At 50.6% G+C, this 23522-nt stretch overlaps 7 protein-coding genes across 7 annotated transcripts; 3 read left to right on the top strand and 4 right to left on the bottom strand.

Moving 5' to 3' along the window:
• Nucleotides 1–548: 548 nt before the first annotated feature.
• On the top strand, nt 549–1925 carry GT037_008760 (sequence-specific dna binding rna polymerase ii transcription factor; the record flags this gene model as incomplete). The annotated part of the gene is made up of 3 exons (XM_038933807.1): nt 549–855; nt 909–961; nt 1014–1925. 3 exons carry the CDS (start codon nt 549–551, stop codon nt 1923–1925), a joined length of 1272 nt encoding a protein of 423 aa, XP_038783772.1.
• Nucleotides 1926–3204: 1279 nt separating this feature from the next.
• Nucleotides 3205–5144, bottom strand: GT037_008759 (membrane transporter; the record flags this gene model as incomplete). The annotated part of the gene is made up of 6 exons (XM_038933806.1): nt 3205–3256; nt 3316–3496; nt 3562–3939; nt 3993–4526; nt 4601–4823; nt 4887–5144. The coding sequence occupies 6 exons, from the start codon at nt 5142–5144 to the stop codon at nt 3205–3207; spliced, it is 1626 nt and encodes a 541-aa protein (XP_038783771.1).
• Nucleotides 5145–6158: 1014 nt separating this feature from the next.
• Nucleotides 6159–7517, bottom strand: GT037_008758 (uncharacterized protein; the record flags this gene model as incomplete). The annotated part of the gene is made up of 1 exon (XM_038933805.1): nt 6159–7517. One exon carries the CDS (start codon nt 7515–7517, stop codon nt 6159–6161), a length of 1359 nt encoding a protein of 452 aa, XP_038783770.1.
• An 8599-nt stretch (nt 7518–16116) lies between these two features.
• Nucleotides 16117–17919, top strand: GT037_008757 (maltose permease mal61; the record flags this gene model as incomplete). Its single annotated transcript, XM_038933804.1, has 4 exons — nt 16117–16344; nt 16404–16897; nt 16948–17674; nt 17731–17919. 4 exons carry the CDS (start codon nt 16117–16119, stop codon nt 17917–17919), a joined length of 1638 nt encoding a protein of 545 aa, XP_038783769.1.
• A 538-nt stretch (nt 17920–18457) lies between these two features.
• On the top strand, nt 18458–19287 carry GT037_008756 (uncharacterized protein; the record flags this gene model as incomplete). Its single annotated transcript, XM_038933803.1, has 2 exons — nt 18458–18517; nt 18769–19287. 2 exons carry the CDS (start codon nt 18458–18460, stop codon nt 19285–19287), a joined length of 579 nt encoding a protein of 192 aa, XP_038783768.1.
• A 522-nt stretch (nt 19288–19809) lies between these two features.
• Nucleotides 19810–20497, bottom strand: GT037_008755 (uncharacterized protein; the record flags this gene model as incomplete). The annotated part of the gene is made up of 2 exons (XM_038933802.1): nt 19810–20067; nt 20120–20497. The coding sequence occupies 2 exons, from the start codon at nt 20495–20497 to the stop codon at nt 19810–19812; spliced, it is 636 nt and encodes a 211-aa protein (XP_038783767.1).
• Nucleotides 20498–21779: 1282 nt separating this feature from the next.
• Nucleotides 21780–23450, bottom strand: GT037_008754 (uncharacterized protein; the record flags this gene model as incomplete). The annotated part of the gene is made up of 2 exons (XM_038933801.1): nt 21780–23388; nt 23437–23450. The coding sequence occupies 2 exons, from the start codon at nt 23448–23450 to the stop codon at nt 21780–21782; spliced, it is 1623 nt and encodes a 540-aa protein (XP_038783766.1).
• Nucleotides 23451–23522: the final 72 nt, after the last annotated feature.

The raw sequence follows: 23522 nt of genomic DNA, 5'->3' as shown, positions 1-23522 counted from the left end.
ACGAGTGTTGTTATACGAACGCGGGTTAGATTGAACTTTTAGCGCGAAATCTTATGGGCCCTCCCAAGGTCGTTGTATGCGCCACGACCTCATCGCTTACGCCCCGCTGCCACCGGTGATGAAGAAGGCTAAACTCCGATGCCCATTATATATAACATGCGGAGAGTCACGGACGCCATGACATGTCTCTGCGCAACACGAACGCGGGTTAGATTCGTTCGCCCCACCCCTGTCTTACTAGTCTTGCCAATCCACTTTTAGCCGTTGATCATGCCAGCTATCGTATCCAAACGTGGGACCATAACAGAACGGAAGAGACGGGTCCATGCGAAGTCAAGGAAAGGGTGTGAGAATTGTAAATTAAGACGAGTCAAGGTTAGCTTTCGTCTATGATGATCCTTCGACATTGCTTGAACTGGGTCGGACTGGGCTGACGAAATGTACCATGGGAATAGTGCGATGAAACGAGACCACGGTGCGAAAAATGCAAGAGCTACGGTGTAGTTTGTGACTTCGGTGGCGAAAAGGGCTATTTGGATGTACATATAATGGGTGTAGGAAGAGTTGATTTCGACGCGGCGGTTGTGAAACCAGGGGCGATCAATAACGTGCCGTCAAATGCGCTGTCGAATGACTGGACAAGCAGCAATGTTGGCACACCGTGGTGTCCTGTATCGATGAATAGCACCTTGGCTTCTATGATTGAGAGTTCTCTCCAATCCGGGTATTCAGGTTCAGACGTATGCTCGGGCCTTGGTGCTGCGTTACGAACTGTCAATTCGTCTTGGGAATTCTCAGAGACTCACCTGGAGATTCTTACGAGGTTCCAAAGTCGGACGTCTCTGACTGTTGGAGGTATGGATCACAGTTTGGTAAGAAGTAGCCTTCGGCTGACTGACCCTGTCTAGATGAGAGAATGGCCCCAGCATACAGGGAAATAGTATGCGGACTCGCGTTCAAAGTACCTCCGACCTCCCTATACGCAGCGATAAAGCAATGCTGACTATACCCAGCACCCCTTCCTGATGCACATGATCCTCGGCTTGACTTTAATGCACGACTCATCGCTTTCTCTTCCTTACTCCGCTTCCCAATCCGCAACACTCCAACGTAAGTCTCTCTATCACTGGGACCAAGCGACCACCCTCTATCACCGCATACTGAATGGCCCTATACCACCTTCTCATCGCGACGCTATCTGGGCTACCGGAGTGCACCTCGGTGCCGCATCCTTCTGGTACCTTGAATCCGACGACCCCTATACTGTCTGGCCTTTGAAGCCTTCAGAGCCTGGCGATCTCTCCTGGATGAAGATTGGAGAAGGGAAACGACATCTCTGGCGGATTGCTGATCCTACAAGGGAGGATAGCGTGTTTAGGCGTGTTTTAACAAGAAATCATGGACCTTGCACTACACCGCCGGACTGGATGCAGAACAACGACATCAGTCTTGTTCCAGAGAGCGTAAAGATTATCTTCGGGATCACACCTTTGTCTAGTAAAGAGGACAATGTTTATTACCTTCCTGTTCTGATCTTGTCACGGATTCGGCATTTACAACTGTCACATGGTAACGTGTTAGAATTCTTGTATTTTACAGCGTTCATCACGCCAGAGTTTCTAGAGTTGCTAGAGCAGAAGGATCCAAAGGCAGTGTTCTTGTTAGGTTGGTGGTTCCAAATGTGTCAGAATGGCACGCTTTGGTGGATGACTAGACGGGCTAGAGTGGAGGGTGAGGCTGTGAGGATATGGTTAAGTGTTGTTGATAGCAGACTTGATAATTTGTTGGGAGAGCTGGGTAGAAGAAGGGGGGTGGAGGTTAAAGAGGGGAGTTGGATACAAACGAAGGCGCAGAAGATCGATGAGTCTGGCTTGGAGGTCAATTGGGCATTGGACTCGAGGGGGAGGATATTGACGGTAGCGTGAAGACTACAAATCGGGTGACTGATCAGCTGCATCCACCTCAGCATCCTGCACACACTTTCATTGAGCGAATGCGCAACAAGAGGAAGTCTTGACGTGACAGTTTGGAGACTCTGATGTTCCTCGAAGGTTTCGGTCGCACTACGTTCTTGGCACTTGGATGTCTCTACTACAGAGTAGATAGTCACTCCGCACTCCGCACTGCAACCACTATAGACTATCTCCGAGCCTGTCTCCGAAGTTGATATATGAGAGAGCCATGTCTCTGGCCAACATCGATCTAGACCTAACGAGGCAAGATTGTGGCACCTGAGTCAAAGAACCGTATTAGGAGTCATATGTACCAGATACCTCTGCTTCCGGCCAAGCAGGTAAAGACACCCGCGTACTAATTGAATGCGGGACATACACTGACTTCATTCATCGGCATCCTGGGCCGGCAAGAATGATGCATCAGATGTTCTGTTCAAGGCAGAAAATTCCGATATACAGGCTCTTTCAAATCGAGAAGTGCCATGTCTGAGCTTTCTGCTCAAACCGATAATCGAAAACTCATCACAGCATCATCTGGTAACCGCGCGATTGATACAGCACACGCAGCGAAGATACTTTCTAGGGAGACCATGATTGTTATCCCAAAGAGTGCTGTGCAGGCAAAGCTGGCAAAGATTCGGGGATACGATTACCTTTTGCCATACAACGATCTTCGTATCATAGCTTGCCAAGGAACAATTGGTCTTGAATTTCCTCGAGCAGTGCAAGCAAATCGACAATATCTTTGTAGCGATAGGAGAGGGCGGGTTAACCAGTGGCATCGGTTCAATCATAAAAGCTTCTAGTCCTCAAACAAAGATATACGGGGTTTGTGCAATCAACTCGAAGGCTCCTGCAGAGTCCATGTCTGCCGGTCGTATTGTGGACACCGAACACCAAACACCAAACACCGAAGGACCTTAGCGGACGGTATCGCTGGTGGTTTGGATTTGGACAGTATTACGTTGCCTTCAGCAATACCCGTTTTCAATCAAGTCATCGAGTGTGGGAATGTCAAGTCTCCAGCGAGTCCTGGCGGATAAACACGAAGGTTCACAAGATGCCATGAGTATTTGCTCAGGAGCTTACTACTATGGTTGTTCTACGAGCACACGCTCCTGGTTTCTTACGTCTAGTGCAGTATGTAGTAGTCATTGTTTCTTGTATTAAAATTGCCTGCACATGCCAAGTGCATGGTTTTGGCAGATTCTTCATTTCAAACCTGCTCCCTTCGCGCTTGACTATCTTGCTACAACGTGTAAATGAATTCTGGGTTCTCCCGATCTGTAAGATCAAGCCACCTAGACATATGATTAGCTTTCACTGTTCTCATCCATGATATTTCGCGTTTCAAGCTTACTCTTGGTTGTCTAGCTTCACGTATTCAGGTGCCGCACGAATCTGCGCCTTCTTCTTATTCTGCCACACGCAGTAGAAATGAATGAACGCTAAGATGCCTAAACAAACGCCCCAACAGACGATGATGGTGATCTCGGCGGAAACGAAGCGAGGCGCATCTTGGGGACGGAATGTTTGTGGGCCTACCAATGATAGTCATGTCAGTCCATACTGCCCGATCCCGGAAATTTATATTGGTAGTACGTACCAATGATGTTTCCGACGCAGTAACCAATCAGATACATAGCTGCCACAGTCGTCTTCTTTGTGTATCCTGCTACGTTACTCGAGATGAGACTCAGCAAAGCAACGAAAGGCGTAGGGCTAGCTTGCGTTAGGTAGTAGCCAGCGAGACGACCAGAGTTGTTGGATAGCGGAAGTGCAACGATGAGAACCATGCCAAGTATCGCAGTACACAGACCGATCATGGATATAAGGATACGGTAGCCGTATTTATCGCCGGCCCAGCCGCAGGCAATGAGAAAGACGACTTCGACTGCGCCACCCGGTGTGCCATAAAGAAGAGATTCCTCGGGTGTGTATCCGAAACCAACAATAAGTTGGGAGAAGAAGTTTGATATGCCACCTTGAAGATTCGTTAGCATCTATACTTGCAAGGACGTGAGCGCCGTGTCTTACCGTTGGGTATATCAGCAATTAACGCATAGAAGAAGAATGCCCAGCTCAATGGATCAAGCAGCGCCTCTTTTAACTGATACCACTTGAAGTGTTTGTTACCCACACCTTGCGCATTGATCCTAATCCGCTCGATCGCCAAGATCCGATCTTCCTTGCTCAACCACCTACAATTCAACTGGTTATCGGGTACAAGCCAAAGGAATGTGATACCTAGGCACATAGTGAGTAGTCCAGTAACGAGGAAGATGATCTTCCACGGCTCCAGAGTAGTGCCCGACTTCCGACAGCCCACAGCGATGCCATAGGCAACACATCCACCGAATATTTGCGCAAAGCCGTTGAAACTGAACCAGATACCGGTACGTGAACCCTGTTCCTTCTTGGTATACCATTGCGACGTGAAGAGTGCGAAGCCAGGTGTAACTGCCGATTCGAAGACACCGAGAAAAAATCTAATGGCGATCGCGCCGGCGTAATTTTCAACTGCGGCGAAGCAGGATAGTACAAGGCCCCACATGATGATGTTGAATGCAGCTTTGATATCATGTTAGCCAAGTCCAACCTTCGACGTCTCAAATTCTAGGGCAGAAGAGACGAAAGCGACATACAATATTTACCCAGCGGCAGAACTTGGAGTAATCGTGTAGTAGGATATTCGAAAGCAATGTATCCAAAGTAGAACATGCTACCTAACCATGAGTACTGGTCTCCGACTAGTCCGATACCAGAAGCTAGCTTGTTGTTTGAAGGAGGCAGCCGCAGGCCCATGATACTTGCGTAGCTTAACGTCGTCTTGTCGAGGTAGTTCAAGCCATATACAATGCACATGATCTACATAGTTTGTTAGTCAACAATCATGATTTACAAAGATATCGTAGAACACTATATGCTTACAGGCATCATGTGCATATCGATCTTCCTTAAAAGTGCCTTGCTCTTCTCCTCTGTCAACTCCACAACCTGGCCTTCCATTCCCTCGTACGCCTTCATCGCCGCATCGGCATCGTGCGAGTGTTTTAGCAGTTTCTCATCGAGAACCTTTTTTATACCTTTGCTGTTGTCTTCAACGATTGCTTCTTTCTCGACATCTGTCGGCGCGAAATGCGGTGGCGAGATCGCTTGTGAGGGTGGGTGATCTGTGGCAGACGCCATGGCGTATGGTCTCCGCGTCGTTGTTCGAACAGCACAACAGGCTAGAAATCGTTTTAACCAAGGGTGAAGAGGCGCAAAGTTTAACCGTCAAATTTCTTCTGTCACAAGCTCATATACCGACCGTCGCATGGAAGATAGCAGTAGCAAGATGACAATCGTGGCAAGCAGGCCGACAGAACGATAACTGATGGCTCAACGCGCCGTTGACGTCCATCCTTGTTGATAAGCTACCCCTGCCTAAACGCGATACGCTTGCATCTGCCAGTGCTGTAGCCGTACCACTGCGGGGTATCAAGAGCGTTGATCCGCGGGCTACTCAAGATAGGCCAACCGTCAGCGAAAGCGCTACATGATAGACAAGTGACCTTCCATAACAGGAAGCTGCCTTAGGTGGTTGTTCCGAAAAATCGGAGATATTGGGTAATTGCCGTGATGAAGCTCTGCGGAGGCGCAGACAAGGCATTGCAAGAGTTGGGCTTGGTATGATAGTAGGCTTGGCTGTGTGCTGGTCGGGTGAAGGGGCTGGTGAGTGATGGTGATGATGTCAGTGCTGAAAGCTTATCGCTAGCCGCGATTAGACATGTTAAGCATAAAGCAACGTTAAAACTCTAAAGCAGACGTCTGAGCACGAGAAAAGCACTAGTTTGCAACGAACATATGGTAATGGCTCGAAGTTTGAATTCGCAGAGCAAGCACCTCGTAGCTAGCGTTAAACCATGAACTTCGTAACGAACAAAGTTGTGACAGTGACACAAAAACCGTGGAACTCCAGGCCCGAATATCGGCCGATGCTAAGAATCGCCCATCCCATTTCCCCCCAACCTCAGGCTTATCATGATTGTGCATGTAGCCGTGATACCCGAACGCCGCCCATATGCAGTTCGTAAATGCTTCAGACAACCTCCCGCACTCGGAGAGAATAAAGAGTACAGAATTGAAGTGTCAGAAAGAAGAAAGAAAAGATGCCACATCGCAGCAGGAGATGAAGAGTAAGAAATAGACCAAAGCGCATCACTATGATCGTACGAACACGCTGTTGAGCTTGTTCAGCGCGCTGCTATCTGCAGCAGTGCTGTTCTTAGCAAGTCGTTCCGGCGCCAAGTCTCGGGGAAACCTCGTTGCAGTGTTAGGGCTGCGACTGCCTGAACGGCTGTTGTTTTGGTTATCCTTGTCCTGATTTTCGCCGTTGAGGAGCGATCCCAATGTAGGAAGTGGTCTTGGTGCTGCTGGGGCTGCGCTATTTGACTCGGGTGCTCGTGATTCTGACTTGTCTGAGGGCTCTGGAGTCGGTGGCTTGTTCGCACCTGCGGCGGCGGCAGCAGCAGCAGCAGCACCGTTAATGGCAGGAAGCTGGGGGCCTTGCTCGGGAATTGCTGGTGCGGGCGCTGGAGGAGGTGCAGGCGCACTGGAGCGCTGAAGGTGTGGGTGTTGAGCCTGCTCAGCTGTGGAGGGATGGCGGACGGGTGGTGTCGCCATGTATTGTTGAGCAGCGTGTGCGGCATGCGCGGCGTAGGCGGGGTGCTGCATTAGCATAGGATGGTGACCTTGAGGAGCGTGAGGGTGTGCGATTGGTGGGGGTGGGCGATCGAAGACGTGTTGCGGATGGTATTGGGGCTGCGCGTAGATAACGCCCGGGTAGAAGTAAGGATGCTGGGAATAGTATAGCGGAGGTGTACCATTTGGCGGCGTGGGAGGGTAGACTGGGACCGCATACATGGGTGCGACGGGACCACCGCGAGTGTACGGCGATGAAGGCGCCATGCTATGTCCAGGTGCGCTGTATGGTGAGCCAGGCATAGGACCACGAGTGACAGCAGGTACAGTCTGGGTTTCGTTCACTGCCGATTCCGGGTACATGTTCTTTGGTGGGCGGATGTGTCGCAGTTGCGCGTCGTTTGTGGGCTGTGGGAGGTTGTTGGAGTTTGATCGCGAATAGTAGCTGATGAGGTGGAGGTGCTGTCCGCTCTGGGTGGTTATGCTGAAGGACTGCTTCATAAGACCATCAGGCTTGTACCGGTAGCCGTCGGGTCCCTCGCCCTCTGAGTCGCCGGAGCCGGAACCGTCTGGCGACTTTCCACTTGCTCTTTTAGCTACGGGGGCTGTGGGTACTGCGCTGCCCCCCCGTTTGCCTTCCATCTCCCGGTATGTGAGGAAGCTGCCAGACACGCGACTCGCACTCCATGACTTTCCGTCGGTCCACCGCCTCATGCCAGCCTCGCGCTCGTCCCATACAAATACTGAGCCAGACTTGATCTGCTGGCGTTCCTTTTCGGATAGGCGGCGCTGCACTCGCGGTAGTATGCCGATGCGGCAGGCCTCAAACAAGATGATGGCATCGTTAGGCGTGCGGACATGTCCGTGGTAGGTCTCCATTGCGAAATGTTTGTGGAGGGGATGTAGTGATGGTAGTGTCGAGGCGTCAAGACCTCATCGATGCTAATCGGCTTGCGTTAGTCCAAATCGTGGGATAAGCTTCTTGGATGCAAGGCAATACGACAGTTGTAATGGCCTTGGAATGCAGGGTTTCCGGCAAAGTCGGAAAAAGTGACGGTGCGCATGCATGAAAGTCGGAATATTGCAAACCAAGGAACAGCGAAGCGAAAACGGCACAGCAGAGGCCGCAAGCAGACACGAAACATAAATAGAGACTTACAGTAGGGCGTGTGTGACTGTGACGAGCAATGTCTACAAAGCCGCGGCAACCTCTATATGGGGCAGTGCGATGAGATCAAGTGTGTCGAGGTCCGGTGACGTGAAACGGGCCGGCAATGAAACAGAGTCAGCGTATTAACAGGCGTGCGCGGCAATGGTCCACTTGGTAGGGACGCGGCGTTGAGTGACGGAAGCTGGGGAAGATGGATCGGAGAGCGAAACTTTTGGAAAGGCAGCAGCAGTCATCCGCCCTCATGTACTCGCAGCAGCGCGGTCTTGGGACCCAGCAATGTTTCTTTGGCGTCTTTGGCCCTTTCTGGGCGCTGGGGTCGTCGTCTTGATCGCCCGCCGAGACGTGGAGTGGCGTCTGATAGCGAAATAAGGCGCGCGACAAGCTTTATTTGGACCCTCGTTAGCTGCTCACTGGCCGTCCGTTCCAGCGGAGCCATCCAGGAGCGTCCACAGAAGAACCCACACACACACAGCCCCCAATATCCATCATGCCGCCCTGTGCCACCAAACAGCTCGCTCTAGAGACATGCAGCGTCGTTTGCAGCGAGCTGCTATGTTAGCGGCTTGCACACGCCGAAGCCACTGCGCGCCCAGTCTGACCCAGCGCCCAGCGGCGTTGGCCTCGATCAGCCAAGCTTTACCAGCCGGATAACTCTAAACGAATCTTTATTTTCGACAAGCCTTCGATCCCTTGGCGGACCCACAGCGACCCCAGTGCTGACACCTTCCAAGACTTCGCGGTGTGGTCCATCAGTCCGTCAATCCGACTTGTCCTCCTTGGCCCCGCTAGTAGCAATACACCAAGCACAGCCAAGGCGTTCCAAAAAGTCCGTGTCGACCCAAAACCAACTCACTTTCCAGTCTGCTTCAGATTGTGGCAGGCCATGGCATGCTTGGCCTCGGTCCTCTAAGAAATCTCCACCTGTCGTGCGCTCGGCGCCCTTGGTAGCGGACAAACATCTGACCTGCAGGAGAAAGGAGCTTCCTTGGTGTAGCGAAGGATTACTTACACGGCCCGGCTAACATGTGCTCATCGTGTGCCGCTTGCCCTCCAAGGTACACTATATTCGTCTTTGGTACACGCAAGCTAACAACGGCCTGCAAAACTTGCTGCGTGGCGTGGAGACTGCGCCCGCCAACCAGGCCTCCGCTTTACAGGCTTCACTCCGCTCTTAGAACAGACATCCGCTCTGATCCACAGTAACGTAATCCAGCGCCTACTGCTTCTCAGCTCATTCGCTTAAATGCTCGGCCAGCACTTTGATTAAGCTTGGTGCCTGCGGTTTAAGCTTACTACCGTCCCACGAGCATCCGACTTACCCACGCTGGCGGTATCACAGGGCCATCGCATATACGCTTCCATAGGGAAAAGCTGGATAACCAAGCTGTCGAGACTCCTCACTTCAGTACAGTCATCGTGGCAGTGCTTTGCCAATGACAATATCTCACCTCCCGTGAGATTCCGCAACATGGTATACCAAGCTGGCAGCGGACCTTCTACTCATTGTCAAGACTTGCCCAAGACGACAGAGTATGAACGGGTACTCGTACAAGACGCCATGGAACCTAGCGTCTCAGCTGCCCAAGAGAGACAAAGGCCCGAGTCCAATCCATTGGCGCAGTCACACTCAAGCCTGCCAAGTAGCAGACAGGATTGTTGTTTCCATGAGTGGCCAAGGCCGCCCTTCTCCACGTTCACGACAGCGCCCGCTGCTTGTCTTATCAGCGCACTCATTCAAAAGCCGCGTCATCCGACTTGTCAAGCCTGCCCAGCGTTGGCTTCTCCACATGCCGGATGAATTCATCATAGGATCGGAGTCGCTCCTACATCCTTCCATTCAAACTAACCACAGGTTCGAAGAAAGCCATTCTGTTTTCTCGCGAGCAAGCTTTTTTACTTCGAAATTGCCATGTGCGTGGATAAACGGTGATCCGCGCGCTCAGTAATCGAATATTTCGCCTACGTCTGCAAGGTTGCAGATAAGGTTGGCGCAGACTTAAGCATAATTTCCTTTCCGCTACTATCCCCGGGGTTTGGCCCTCGCCAAAGACACCCCTCCCAAGTATGAGTCGCACTGCCCCGTCAGCCATGATTTGCTCGTATTATGAACCCGCTCAGATCAGCTTCACATGCGCAACGTGTCCACTCGCAATTTTTGTCCTTGATTGCGACTGCCTGGTCGCTTTCAGCTCGCCACCTGCCAAATGCGAAGCACTGGAGCGATAACAAGCCCACGTGCTCTGAGCCGCAAGTCCAGAACTGCGCCATCGGAGCGTCGTACCGTAAACTGGCAGCTCCTAGCACGCGATTTGAGGGGTCATCCGGAACCGGTGGAAAATTAAGGTAGGCCAAGCGTCCGATAGCGCCCGATCTTTCCCCAAAGTTCCCAAACCTTTCCTCGACGACTGGCGCTCTGACGGCTTGAGTTTATCCGTCAAGGGCCGGCAAGCCTGTGAACGCTTCATCAGCACGCGTCCAGTTCCCCTTGACGGATAGGAATCAGCGCAAGACCGGGAACCTGGTTTCGCGGCAAATACGAAGATCGCTCAATCTATTATTGACTGTTGATTCGCTGCATCTGTACCACTGTGCCATACCAAGCTCCCAACGCGCCAAGGTGTGTATAGTGTATCGATATTCGCACGAGGCGCAGGCTGGTGGTACTGCTTTTCTAGAAGCAATCTCTGGTATCCAAGGGGCGCACGAGCAATTTGAGCATCACTCTAGCCTTGTCGATGTCGTGGAAAGGCCATGGGCGCAGCGTTGCTTCTGCACAGTTCATTTTCGTACTAGGATATCCTCCATACCTCATCTCACGCACATAAGCTTTGTGGTTCGATCAATAATAACCTTGCATACGTCAAGCTGTTACTTCGGCATGTGATATCATACGACGCCGGTCATGACAGTACCACAGCATCTTACCTTGATGCCTACGCGCGGTATCGACCCAGGCAGCTGTATCTGATGCCCAGGCATAATCATCCTCAAACGCAACTCACATGTCTTCGGTGCATACATGTTCCGGATAATGTCTCTCCACCATCGAATCCCCACTCCAATAAGCCCACTGAAACCAAACGTGTTTGACTGGACGCTGAGTATTGGAAGAGATCATCCACGAACCACGTTTGATAGTCCCGACTTTTCCGCAGTGGCATGAAGGACCGCAGCCTAAGGATTCGTGGCGTTGTACCCTGCGGGCTTGGCCAAGGGCTTGGTGGCGTGGAATGAGATCAGGAAGCTGATCAACATACGATTACCCACCTGCGTCCACTGCCGGAATTTCAGTTGAAGCTTGCCCGTCTTGGTAGACCTCCATATAACAATTGTTATCCCCTATTCATCATTCTTGGGAATATCGATGCTTCTCAATCTCCGGTAGCTTCGGTTTGTTCTTAGCTTGTAATCACGCAGCAAAGATTATCTGGTAATACTCGTATGCATCTCCATAGTCAAACCTCCCCTCTGACTATGATTTGTGACTATCAGTTCCTACCTTTTCGACTTGCGCGTCCCCGTGTCACGACTTCCCTGATAGATTCTACGACCATGACCTGGGTCAAAGGAAACAACTTCCCTGACTATTGGGGGCCAAGGCTTGCATGCCTATGGATACGCGAACAAAAAAGACCTATTTTCCGGTCTGATTGAAGAACACCGCTTTCGACTTGCTAATTCCGAACATTCCAAGCAAATTCCTAGTATACAGGGAGTCGCTAAAGGTCCGAACCATGGCTTTGTTGACAATCGACGGAGATGCTTATACCATGTATTATCTTGATCAGAGCCCAGTGGCTGCAAACATGTTCGCCCAAGTTGAATCAGAACAAACTCGAATGCTGTGGATCCTGAATCTGCCAAGTACAATCGCGAGCACGGTCGACACCAAGATCTAGCTATGATATATTCAGGAGAGTGATGGTATAAACACACCTCTTCATAGAGAGCAGTAGAAGTCTGGTATCAAGAAGACCGTTGATTTGAACAGTAGTAATGGAAGCGCGGACATAGTACACCATAGCGAGAGACAAATTCCTTCAAAGTCGGAGAGACCGTTGGAAGCATGACTTTAGTGGAAACATAGGCTGATCGAGCTTTGTTGTGTCTACCTTCTGATGCATAAAACGTCGCACATGGCATACTAACTTTCCAACCCTCTCGCATAGATGCCAATGTTCCGACATGGCGAGCAAAAAAAGATCATTTTGTTCACAAGAAATGTCTCGTGACTACGCTATCAAAACGAAGTCCGCGCTACGATATCGTGTAAAGCGTCTAAAAATAAATCAGCCGCCGCCCATGCAATGACCGCTAGAGTATTTGAGGCACTGGTGAGCTGGGAGAGAAAAGCATACATGTCGCTCTAGTTACGGTAGAGTGACGAAGGCCATATCTGTACATACGAAAACGACAGTGTTACAGTCGCCGCATCACCACATACAGGAGAAAAAGCCAAACAGGTATAGAGATAACAAGCTTTTGCTTGCAGCCTACATTAGCTTCTAATAAGAAAACTTATCAAGGTTAATAGCATTATAGAATTCTAGATTCTTAATCTGTATCTACACATCTCCCAATGCGCTTATTGTAGTAGGAAAGAGTACCATGCTCTGAAAAAATCTGGAGCTTCTCTGTTCGATATAGTAGAATCATGATCTCGATGCTTGGGATGACCTATGGTGACCCAGATTCCCTTGAGTATTGTCATGGCACAACCCGTGACAGGAAATGTTTTCTGGTAGAATTTCTCTTCTGCCCCCAAAATGATGCAAATGCGTGCTGATACCTTACGTGAACATCCCTCTCCCTTGACCACGTTGATGCAGTATGCTGGGCGCTTGTTCGACGTTGATGGACTTGAGTCTCCACTGGAATATACGCCTATCTCAAAGCAGAAATTATCAACCATCAAGCGCGACGCATTGTCTTCTTCGGCTGCCGAGAAGAGGTGATGCTAGTAAATGGCGGTAAACGGGAAACTCAGCCATCTCTCGTGTATACCCACGTGTAACCAAGCCAATAGAAATCCTCACTGCGGAGGACAACTCCTCCGAAAAACACTATGTTACGAACCCGCCACTATACTCTCTACTTCTTTCGTCTCCCATCTGCACACCCAAATATTCTCAAAACTATTGACTCTTCTCAGAAACAAGGCCCAATAGGCAGCAAGTTATGTTCAGGGGCATTGTCCCCTTTTACAGGAAACTGAGCAATCGGCGTCCTTTCTTGGTCTGGAAACATCGTAATGTGAACTTGTGCAGCGACTTCATTAGTTTCAGATGCAGTCAGAATATCATGTCTGCTACCCTAGATCTAGATGTTGTCTAAGTGGACTGGAAAGCCTGAATTCGGTGTGGACATGCAGGCGAGGCCGGCCGTGATTGAGCGAGTATTCTGACAAGTTGATGGGAGAAGGAAGTGCGAGACTTTTGGGGTTATTTGAAGCATCAAAAGGTTATTACATGACCGATCAGATGAACGCTCACTTGCTGTACTTGTTCGATATCCTTGATGGTTCTTTTTGTAGCGTTCGGATGTATGGCTTACAAAAGCATCGTCAATATCCCCGAGACTGAAGCCCACACTGCTACGATCAAAGGTTGATAGTGCATTCTGAAAGCTACTAGCATTCAAGGTAAGCGCCTTCGATGGTGACAGTGAGAGCTGTGACACTGAAAGAGGCTTCTTGGCTGGCTGCTTTGCTGATGAATTGTAGCATGTAATTGATCCCTCGGCTTGTGAGTCTCTCCCTGGCGATTGAAATGTTAAACTAGATGTGATTGGTACGGCAACTGCAGTGGTAAAGTTGGGTATTCCTGCAGAAAGTACAGTTTTCGCTCACAGGTCCTGGGCGACGATGTGCTCAAGTATTCAAAGGTTGGCTGTATATGATTGATCTGAGCATCATTGATTGCTTTAAATGTAATCCAAATAACTACTGGGTTGATTTTGAAACTCTTTGGCATGAGTGACCAGAGCAAGTTGGATGTTGAGTGTTTGGTGTCAGCATTTCAACCCCCAAATTTGGCTAGCTGCTGAGGTGTGTGAGAAACGTGTACTCAGGCCTACCTTATTTACGCCGCATCCGCACGCGCGAAAGCTTACTTCATCTTCACTGCAGTAACGCGATCCCTCCTGTGGTAAAATGCGCGCGCTTTTCACCTCGGCCTGGCTTTTGTCGTGTTGCGAGGGTCGCTATGAATGGAAACCTAAATGCGGACGGGCTTGTCCAATTATTTCAAACCGGATATTAGGCGCCACCAACAACCCGCTGCGCTCGTGCTCTGAGATACTTCAGGCGCCCCGCATGATGTCGGATGTAAGAGCGCAACCCTTGGTTGGTTTGCGTGTTTGCACGATGTGTTGAGACTATGACGGCCAGCTGACATAGTAGCGTGCCGTGTGTGACGGAATTCTCGCAGCTGACTAGTGAATCTCCTAAACACCAGCAGAGAAACAAATGTCAAATTGCTTTGTCGTGTTACCATGTGTGGTGGATTCGCAAGTGGCGTTGAGTGTGATTTTGTTTTCCGAAAGAAACTGATTCATGTTTTGCGCTCGTACCATTGGTGGTGAATCAGCGCAAACCAGGTCACGCGTCAGAAGTCGCGTGAGAGAGCAGTCACGATGTACACTCGACTCTGTCTAGGTAAGTACGACCCGGAAACTCATTCATGTACCGCACTGGTGTCTTTCAAGGCTCCTCTTCGTACAATCCGCGTGTTTTCGTATACAGTGGTCCCAGGCGCTAGTCTCATAACGAGCCGCACGTGCAATCGATGACAAGGCGAATATAAAGGGATTGCCGGTAAATAGTACACGACGAAGACGAGAAGCCCATTACAGAACGGGGTTTTTCCAAACACTCCAGTGCGGACAATCTCGATTACCAAGTCGGAATGTGGGGACAACGCAGAATACCTGAAGAACAATACCGCTGCATCGGAACCATCCACCGCGCCTGTCGAATCCCAAGTTCCTGGCTTCAGGTCTCGCAGCATGCCATCACAAATCAAACAGCAGACCCATACAAAGTACCCGCATTTAGGACCACCTGCGCACACTACGCAGTACATATCATCAGTAGTGCATTTTGAATACGCAAGGCTCCCAGGACCAACCATCTGATAAGCCATGGCATATCACTCCTAGTTTCACTGGTTTGCACGTGCCAAATATCAACGGCACTTGCGCGATGTGGTGCGAGGCGGCGGCTCCGCGTCAGCGGACGTTTCCAAGACTTATAGTACCAAGCCACGGCTAGCTTGTAAAGGAAGAAACCAAGCTCGACTTCGCACTCCGTCCGCCTGAACCGGTACAATTCCGTTTTTGGGGTAAGATGAAGGCGTTGCTGCTCGGGGTATCACTAACGCGAGCATTTCAATACCGGGGACCATACCCAAGTAGCTGGTTCATGGGGCGGAAGGAAGTCAGGATTGGGATATTGACGTTAAGATGCAAGAATGAGCTGACAGCATGGAGATGTCTAAATTAACCTTCTTGGGAGACGTGTTTTAACGGTGGCAGGACGGCAACAAATTCGCAATGATAAAACGTGGAGAAGAGCCGTCTTGTCAGACCCGCCTCCAGCGTGGAGAAAATGAGTGGAGTGAGAAATCTGGAGTAGCACACTCTGGGGCGCGTTAGTTAAGCCTCGGATAAATTACGGGTCTACTCCAGTTAAAATGCCTGAAGCGGTGCGGGGATATAGCGCGCGTATTTTAGCACCGGAACAAAGCTTTGCTACCAGCTATTTGATAGGCTTCAGCTGCTGCGATACGAAGTCTAGAGCAGACAAGAAACAGCCACCTGCAAACCGTCGCCCAGCGCCCCTTTGCGCTATGTTTACTTCTGGTGAGCGGTCCGCTGCTAGGACGAGCCCTCGCCGCATAGCAGCGCTCCGAAGACGAGGTTGTGACAGCCGAATTGACGGCTTGGGCCCTTGCAAGTCCGCGCAAGGAACCATCATGACAGCTAGTTGATGTGATTGATGGAATTTGTGTCTCGGATTCCTTCCATGTGCACATAGCGCTGACAGGGGCCCACTACCTAGGTGCGTACCTGTTGTATCTTGGGGAAACAGATGGCGGATGGGGTGGTTCAAGCGCGACTACACAGATCCCAACCTGCCTAAATGCCGTTCTGCCAGGTCACATTCACGCCCCGCGTTTATTTCATTCTGCTGTTTATAAGCTGGGGACCTTTCCCCGGGTTATAACTTTTGCTCTTCTTTTCTTTGCCCTGCCATTGTTCTCTCACCTATACCCCACACTTTTGTTACGCCGGTCCACATCCGCAAATATGGGTGACGCTGTCGCCCCCAACAAGGACTATGGCGGCGACGTCCATGTCGAGAAGGCCATCTCGCACGTCGATGACTCCGCTGCCCTCGACGAGAAGGCGCAAGCCGCTCTCTACAAGACGCAAGCTATGGATGCAGAGACTGCAGAGCATGACATGGGTGTGGTGCAAGCTGTCAAGGCGTATCCCATGGCTGCTCTCTGGGCATTTGTCATGTCTTGTACTATCGTAAGTCTTCGCGCGTTGGAAGCCCACAGCCAAGGCATTCTTGCTAATAGCATCTACAGATCATGGAGGCCTACTGTGTGTTTCTGATGGGTAACTTCGTTGCCCTACCCGCTTTCGAAATTCAGTATGGTATCCCACTCAACCACCCAGACCCGGAACGTCCATGGAACAAGGTCATCGCGGCTAGCTGGCAGTCAGCGCTTCAGATGGGAGGTCCCCTTGGTGCTATCATTGGTGTTTGCCTGGCTGGTCCCCTTACCAGCCGCATCGGATACCGTTGGGCGACCATCACCGGTCTCATGCTTCTCAACGCTTTCATCTTCGTCTTCTACTTCGCCAACTCGCTCCCGATTATGTTCGTCTCCCAATTGCTCGAGGGAATTCCATGGGGTATCTTCATTGCCAACGCACCGGCGTACTGCAGTGAGATTACGCCAATCCAGCTGCGAGCCCCTGCTACCCAGATGTTGCAAATGTTCTGGGCTATCGGTGCTATCATCGTCAATGGTGTCGCTTACTACTACAACCCCAAGAAGGACCCGAGTGCGTACAGGTACGTAGTCTTCTCCTGTGTTCACCGCGAATTTGCTAACAGAAAATTAGGGTTCCTATTGCGCTTCAATGGATGTTCCCAACCCCTCTCGCGATCCTCATCTTTTTGGCTCCAGAGTCTCCCTGGTGGCTCGTACGAAAGGGACGTCTTGCAGAGGCTGAAAAGGCCGTCGGACGTCTCGGACGCAAGGGTCAGCTGAACCTTAGCGAGGCTGTTGCCATGATGCGCCGTACTATCGACCTCGAGAAGTCTATCAAGGAGCCCAATCTCTTGGAACTTTGGAAGGGCACCGACCGATACCGAACCCTGATTGTTTGCGGTGTGTACGCGGCCCAGAACTTGACTGGTAACCTCATTGCCAACCAAGCCGTCTATTTCTTCCGTCAGGCCGGTATCTCAGTAAACACTGCATTTGCCCTGGGTCTCATCACATCTGCTCTTCAGGCGATTTTCGTCATGCTGTCCTGGATTCTGACCACATACCTCGGCCGACGAACCATCTACGTTTGGGGATCGCTCATCAACGTTGGATTCCTCATCGCTCTCGGTATCGCAGCGTCCGTAGGTGTTTCCACGGCAGCATCACTAGCTCAGGCTTCTCTGGGTCTGATTGTGTCTGTTCTGTTCACCTTGGGACCGGCGCCCGCTTCCTGGGTCATCATTGGAGAAACATCTTCGATTCGTCTCAGGCCTCTGACCACCGGTATCGGACGTGGTGCCTACTATGTGGTCAACATTCCCTGCATTTTCCTCGCCAGTTACATGCTCAACCCTGATGTAAGAATTCTTCCCACTCCAAACATGGCCATCAACATGTTGCTAACAAGACGCAGGAGGCAAACCTCGGTGGCAAGTGCGGTTACGTCTGGGCTGGAACTGGTTTCTTCTGCTTCGTTGTTGCATACTTCTTCCTTCCTGAGATGAAGGGCCGATCATACCGTGAGATTGACATTCTGTTCAAGCGCAAGGTCCCAGCCCGCCAATGGACAAAGACTGTTGTCAACATCGAGGAGGACTCGTAGATGGAGGTGCACCTATTATGGTGAGATTGGAAAGCCTGTGGGAACAATGCTCCAGCAAGTGCTCGATGTTTGTTCAAGATCGATATAGTCGGTCGAGTAATATATGCCTTGTGTACCTGTTGGTGACAAGAGCAGATCAATGAATCATCTCAAGATCGGCCAGACTTCTGTGAATGGTGTGCAAGAACATATGTGAGCGCTCTGCAAAGGCGAGAAGGTCTATACGTACAACGTTGAATCTAGCATTAGTGATGGAATGTGAATGCATATCCGACGTTGTGTCCACATCGTTTAGTAAGTCATTTCGTCTTAGACAAGTAAGCTTCTACAGCAAAATTGCCTGTTTGGTGAGCACGTATTTAGCTAATTTACTAGGTACGTAGAAAGTTTTTGTAACTTTGCAATACAAAAACTAAGTGTCAACAATACGACAATTCAATCGCACATCAAATTAGATTTCTGATATTATAGTTGAGACGTGTTCAAGTTAGGACGGTTTACGATGTTCAGCTGTCACGTGTCGCGCACAGGCACGACAATGGATTTTGGGCCATTTCAGTACGGAAACGGTACACTACCTAGGTACCTAGGTTTCCAGGTAGATATATCGACCCCCCTTTTTGTCAGGACTTTACATATATGTTCTAATCAATTTGCTCGAGACTATTCATCAAACCTTATCATTGAGTACTCATGCTTTCGCGTCGACCCTCAGCCCGAGTCCGTTGCAGCTCTAGCACAAAAATACAAGGCGCTTCGTCTCTCAGCCCTCGTGCCGCGCGTTTCATTCTCTTACCCTTACGAGATCGAATCCCATTTTGGAGATGATACTGACAGTCTCGTCTACAGCTGTCTGGTCGTGAGACATTCATCTGCGCTTTCAAGACTCCTGCCAGCCTGGCAGGTGACGAGGTATGCGAGTGGGTGGGACAAGTTACTCTCCTTGGTCCTCCTGTGGATGCGCCATTGAGACACCGTTTGCCCGAATCCGCACAACAGCCTCCGGTAGTCCCAGATCAGGAGGAAGAAAAATGGCAAATGCTAAATTTATTCATACTACCGATGCACCGCGGCAAAGGCATTGCAAAGTCCCTCTGTTCCGAGGTTTTTCGATGGTTACGTGAGCACAAACGTGCCTATGGCAGACCGAGGCCTGAACAAATACGAGTACGGGTCATGGTTAAGCCCGAAAACATCGCAACAGTCAAGCTCTACGAGGGATTGGGATTCATGCATACCGGAAAATGTACACTGGCCGAGGCGCTCAAAGCAAACGGAGATGGGAAATTGGTGCCTGCAGATGGAGGAGGGCCAAAGTACCGAGAGAGATCAGGCTTGATCATGGCAACCACTTTTGAGAGGCACTGAATCTACTGGCTTTGATACACATTCGCTTTCCCCTAGGCAATTCGAGCTATATGTTTGACCTTGCAGCTCCGAAAGACTAGAAGTCACAACAAACTGTCGATTGCGAGTTGTCTCTACCTTGCCTTGGTCTTTTAGTTCGATTCCAAATCAGAAACAGTGCGAACAGATACAACGTTGTTGCAACTTTATCACGACGAATCTTGCTTTAGGGGCCAACGTCACGTAGTACATAGCCTCAAGCTCTCGTATCTGCAACAGATTAGTCCCAGAACGCAGTACTGAAATAGATGCTCGAGGACATAGGTTCTGCCGGCGAGCAAACACCGTAGCTATCATATAAGCAGCGTCTTGGCAGTGCAGGATACGAAAGTGATACAGACTGGTTCATGCATCTGTAATTCGATGCAAGGCAAGTTATCAACCTCAAGCAGAAGCTCACGCGACAGCATATTGTAAAACGCAATCAAGATGTGAATATATACATTGAAATATGGGTAAATCATTCGAAACCCTTCATTTCCCTTATGATGAGCAAGTAGCCAACATGCTCGTCAGCGCAGTCTTCTCCGCACTCGTAATAGTCAGCGCATATACGCTCTTGACCTTGATCCACATCTTGCTGTAAGTGCAGTAGTAGCTGGTTAGCGGTGGCTTCCACTCCTCAGGTCCCTTGTCACCCTTTGCTTGGTTGACGTTGTCAGTCACTGCAAGAAGCTGGGGGTTGGTGAGGTCGTTGGCGAAGGCTTGACGGCGGGCAGTAGTCCATGAAGCAGCGCCAGACTGTAGTATGATTAGTATAGAGACCCTAGAAAGTAGGAGAAGGGAAACGAACCTTCCAGGCATTGCTCAAGGGCACCATGTGGTCAATGTCGACATCGCTGGCTGCTGTCCAGGTAGCGCCATCGTAAGGGCTGAACCAGGATCCAGAGGTTGATGCACAAGCAGAGTCGGTAACAACGTTGGTGCCGTCACGCTTGAGGACTGTCTCGCGTGTGTTGCAGGCTCCGGACTGAGTGATCCAGTGAGGGAACAGATCACGAGAATAACCAGTCTGGGGACCTTGAGCGGCAACGGTAAGTCCAGCGAGCTGTGTAGTCGCGGCCGACTTGCTGGGAACGTTGGGAGGAGCGCGAGCGTCAAGAACAGCTGGGGCTGGGGCTGCTGATACAAGAGCGGCTGAAGCCACAGCGACGAAGATGGAAGCCTTCATGGTGATGTGTTGGAAGAGAAGCGACTGAGGTCGTACGAGGGAGGAGGTTGCGGTATGAAGTAGAACGGCTTTGTGCTGTCTATGGCTTGTCTTCTCGTTACGACACGACGTGGCAGGCGCTTATATACTTTTCTTTTCCAAAGCCGTGTCCGGCGGTTTCCACTTCACACATCGTCAAATCCAATGATAAGCACCACGCCCATCGTATACTCCTTTGCCCTTGCTTCTGTACCGCAAACCCGGTCTTCGCACCACCAAGGCTACTGGACACATGCGCTACCACTCTCACGACCCAAAAGAGGCAGGTGGAGTTGATAGCCAAGTCACCGACACTATGCCCATCATCTACCCATTGGGGATGTGTACCTGATCGGCCATGTTTACACGCCCGCTACACACCACGAGTGGTTTGCCTTCCTTTCGCGGGGCCCGGGGCCGACCTACTTGCATGACTTGCATAGTAGCGTAGACATGAGTGGCAGGAGGCAAGATCACTATTGTAACAAACAAAGTTGCGGATGATCGCAGGTGCTCTTATCGCGACGTGTGATAGGGCGCAGGGTGCATGGGCTTGGGTGTAGATCGTCATCTTGATTGGCGCTCTAAATGAAAACTCCGAGAACGTACCGGCGCTTCCTGCGGTTCGGGACGTTATCCATTTGCGTGATCGAGTAGAGCGAATGGAAGATAAGGAATAGTAAACGTGAGATGGAGGGGACCGAAGCACTTCAAATGACCTAGGAGGTAAGAAAGTAGTTGAGATAGATTGATTGGTAGTTGCCCCGCTTCATGCTACACGTGGGGCCAAGCATCGGTCTTGGCTGGAAGAAGAAAGCTGTTAGCCTCAACAGGAAATGCCAAGCCATAATTGGTGAAGCGTTGTCAGGATGGCGCAGACCCCAATATACACAAGTTTTAGATATTGAGCTGATGCTGCAAAGCGAAGACTTCTCAATGCTTTGAACACTGCGCGACGAACGCCGACGAAGATGAGACACCTCGGCGGCTCGGGAACAAGCCGGGCGAGACCGGAGCTTGGTATGCCAACCCTTTAGTGCTGTGTTGGACACTCTTTGTGAGAACTGCCGTTTCGAGTATGTTGGCAGCGACCTCGGAGCTTAAAGACTTGGCTGACGGGTCGATCTCGAGTTGGAGGTAAGACTAGGCCTATACTGCTACCACACAGGCATTCGTGAGACGCACAATGTAGAAAACCCCTGTGTCCATGTCGACCACCATCTTATGATTTGGACATGTGCGTGTAAACCGGTGACGGCGGGTATCATGCAGCGAAGTCAAAATTCTTGAACGCTTCTTTGAACTTTTCAACATCCTGCTCTTCCTGGGCTTGGGTTTGTCCGCAGTTCTTCCAGTCAACGCGGTTGTCGAGCCTCAATAGCTTTGCCAATACTTCACGTCCGAATTGATTATGGAAACGGATCTTCTCGTCAAAGCGCATAACATAGCTCGTCTGCTTGTCAGGATCATCTTTTGAATTCCACACCAAGACCCTGAAGAAGTCGCTTGTTTCTTCGAATCCATCTCCAACATCTTCTTTCTCGAACTTTGGCCAGTGTAGATTCTCAGCCAGCGCTTTAAAGGCAGCTTCGACGAGTCCCTTACTGATGAGATCGGCACTTACTGGGAGATACTGCCAATGCGTGTGTGGTAAGCTGGATTTGCTGGCTTCCCAAGTGACAGAGCCATATTCGGTGTCCGCAACGGACTTGAGCATGCTGTTCATCGCGCGTCTGTATCGCTGCATCTCTGCGTAGGTCGCGTGACGTTCCTCCTCTTCCATGGAGCCGAGGGTGGCTTGGTGCGAGAAGGGAATAATGAGCATATGGCTTGGGAAGCCAAGTTTGGGATATGTCTGTGATGTCGGTAATGGACCTTTTGCTGTGGTCAGGTAGGAGTTCTCGCCGATTGAAGCCACCAGATGTGTCGCAATGTTTTCGTTTGCTAGACAGAAGAAACACTCTGATGCTGTAATCGGCCCGCGGGATTCGCCCTTGCGTCTTTTGTTGCCTCTCCGGCCACGACTTCCGTCATCGTAAACAAGGTGCTGTTCGCGGTGCTCCTGTGCTCCCCGCTTCCTCTCTGAGAGGGTCACAGGGCAAGCAGTTGAGCCAGCTGGTGGTGAGACAGGATGGCTTGCTGAAGGCTCAAGAGAAAAGGCGTATATCCATTTCTGCTTATTCGGGTTGCCAAAGGAAGCGAGGCTAATGAATCGAGTGACTGGGTAGAGGTTGTCAGTGTCATCACTGGGCTGATGGAAGAATGGCTCCCGTTCGTAAAAGGTGTTTCCTGACGTTGAGAAGTGGTACCTGGGCTTCAGTATCACGTCTAGATCGGCGATGCACTGTCGCATGGACGGCTGTGCCTCCGGGTTGAATTCGACCTTGGAACGCTTTCGAATGCCCTCTGGCCACTCGTTGGTGATCAGAATGTCGGCTGTGGTTGCTCCTCGTAGGATTTTCGCATCCGTCTCGGTGTAGAATGGCGGGTACTTGTCTTTGGATTGACCGGCAACGATGTTCTGGTCAAGTTGCCCGCCTAGCGCGACGATGCGGATTCCTTCAGACGTCTTCATAGTCGTCCGCTTCCCTAGAAAGAAGAGGTTGTGGCATACTTCGTCTTCTGATTCTAGTTTTTGACCTACTGCTGGCGGGAGTGGATGGTTGCCAAGAGCGAAATATGTTGGCAATGGTACGTCGATGCTACCATCCACGAGTGCCTGCACATCGGCTGCATCCGTGCCTTCAGCCTCGAGTGAAGCTGCAAACAAATCGCCTGCAACTATGGCAAAAGCGAAGTTGTTCTTCGCGTGCAACGCGCCCAGCTTCTGGAAGACAGTCTTGAATTGGCCGTTGACGCCGCCAACGACGACACTGCACACGTCAGAAGGATATAACACGCTGACATTGCATTGGACTTACATTTTTGAGGCCATTCCGAATGACGTAGCCGGTGAATCAGCTGATGCTTGATGTGGTAGCACACGCGATCAGAAGGTAGTTTCGCG

This window comes from Alternaria burnsii, assembly GCF_013036055.1.
Source record: "Alternaria burnsii strain CBS107.38 chromosome Unknown 744, whole genome shotgun sequence".
Classification (NCBI taxonomy): Eukaryota; Fungi; Ascomycota; class Dothideomycetes; order Pleosporales; family Pleosporaceae; genus Alternaria; species Alternaria burnsii.
This window is presented reverse-complemented; position numbering and strand designations above follow the sequence as displayed.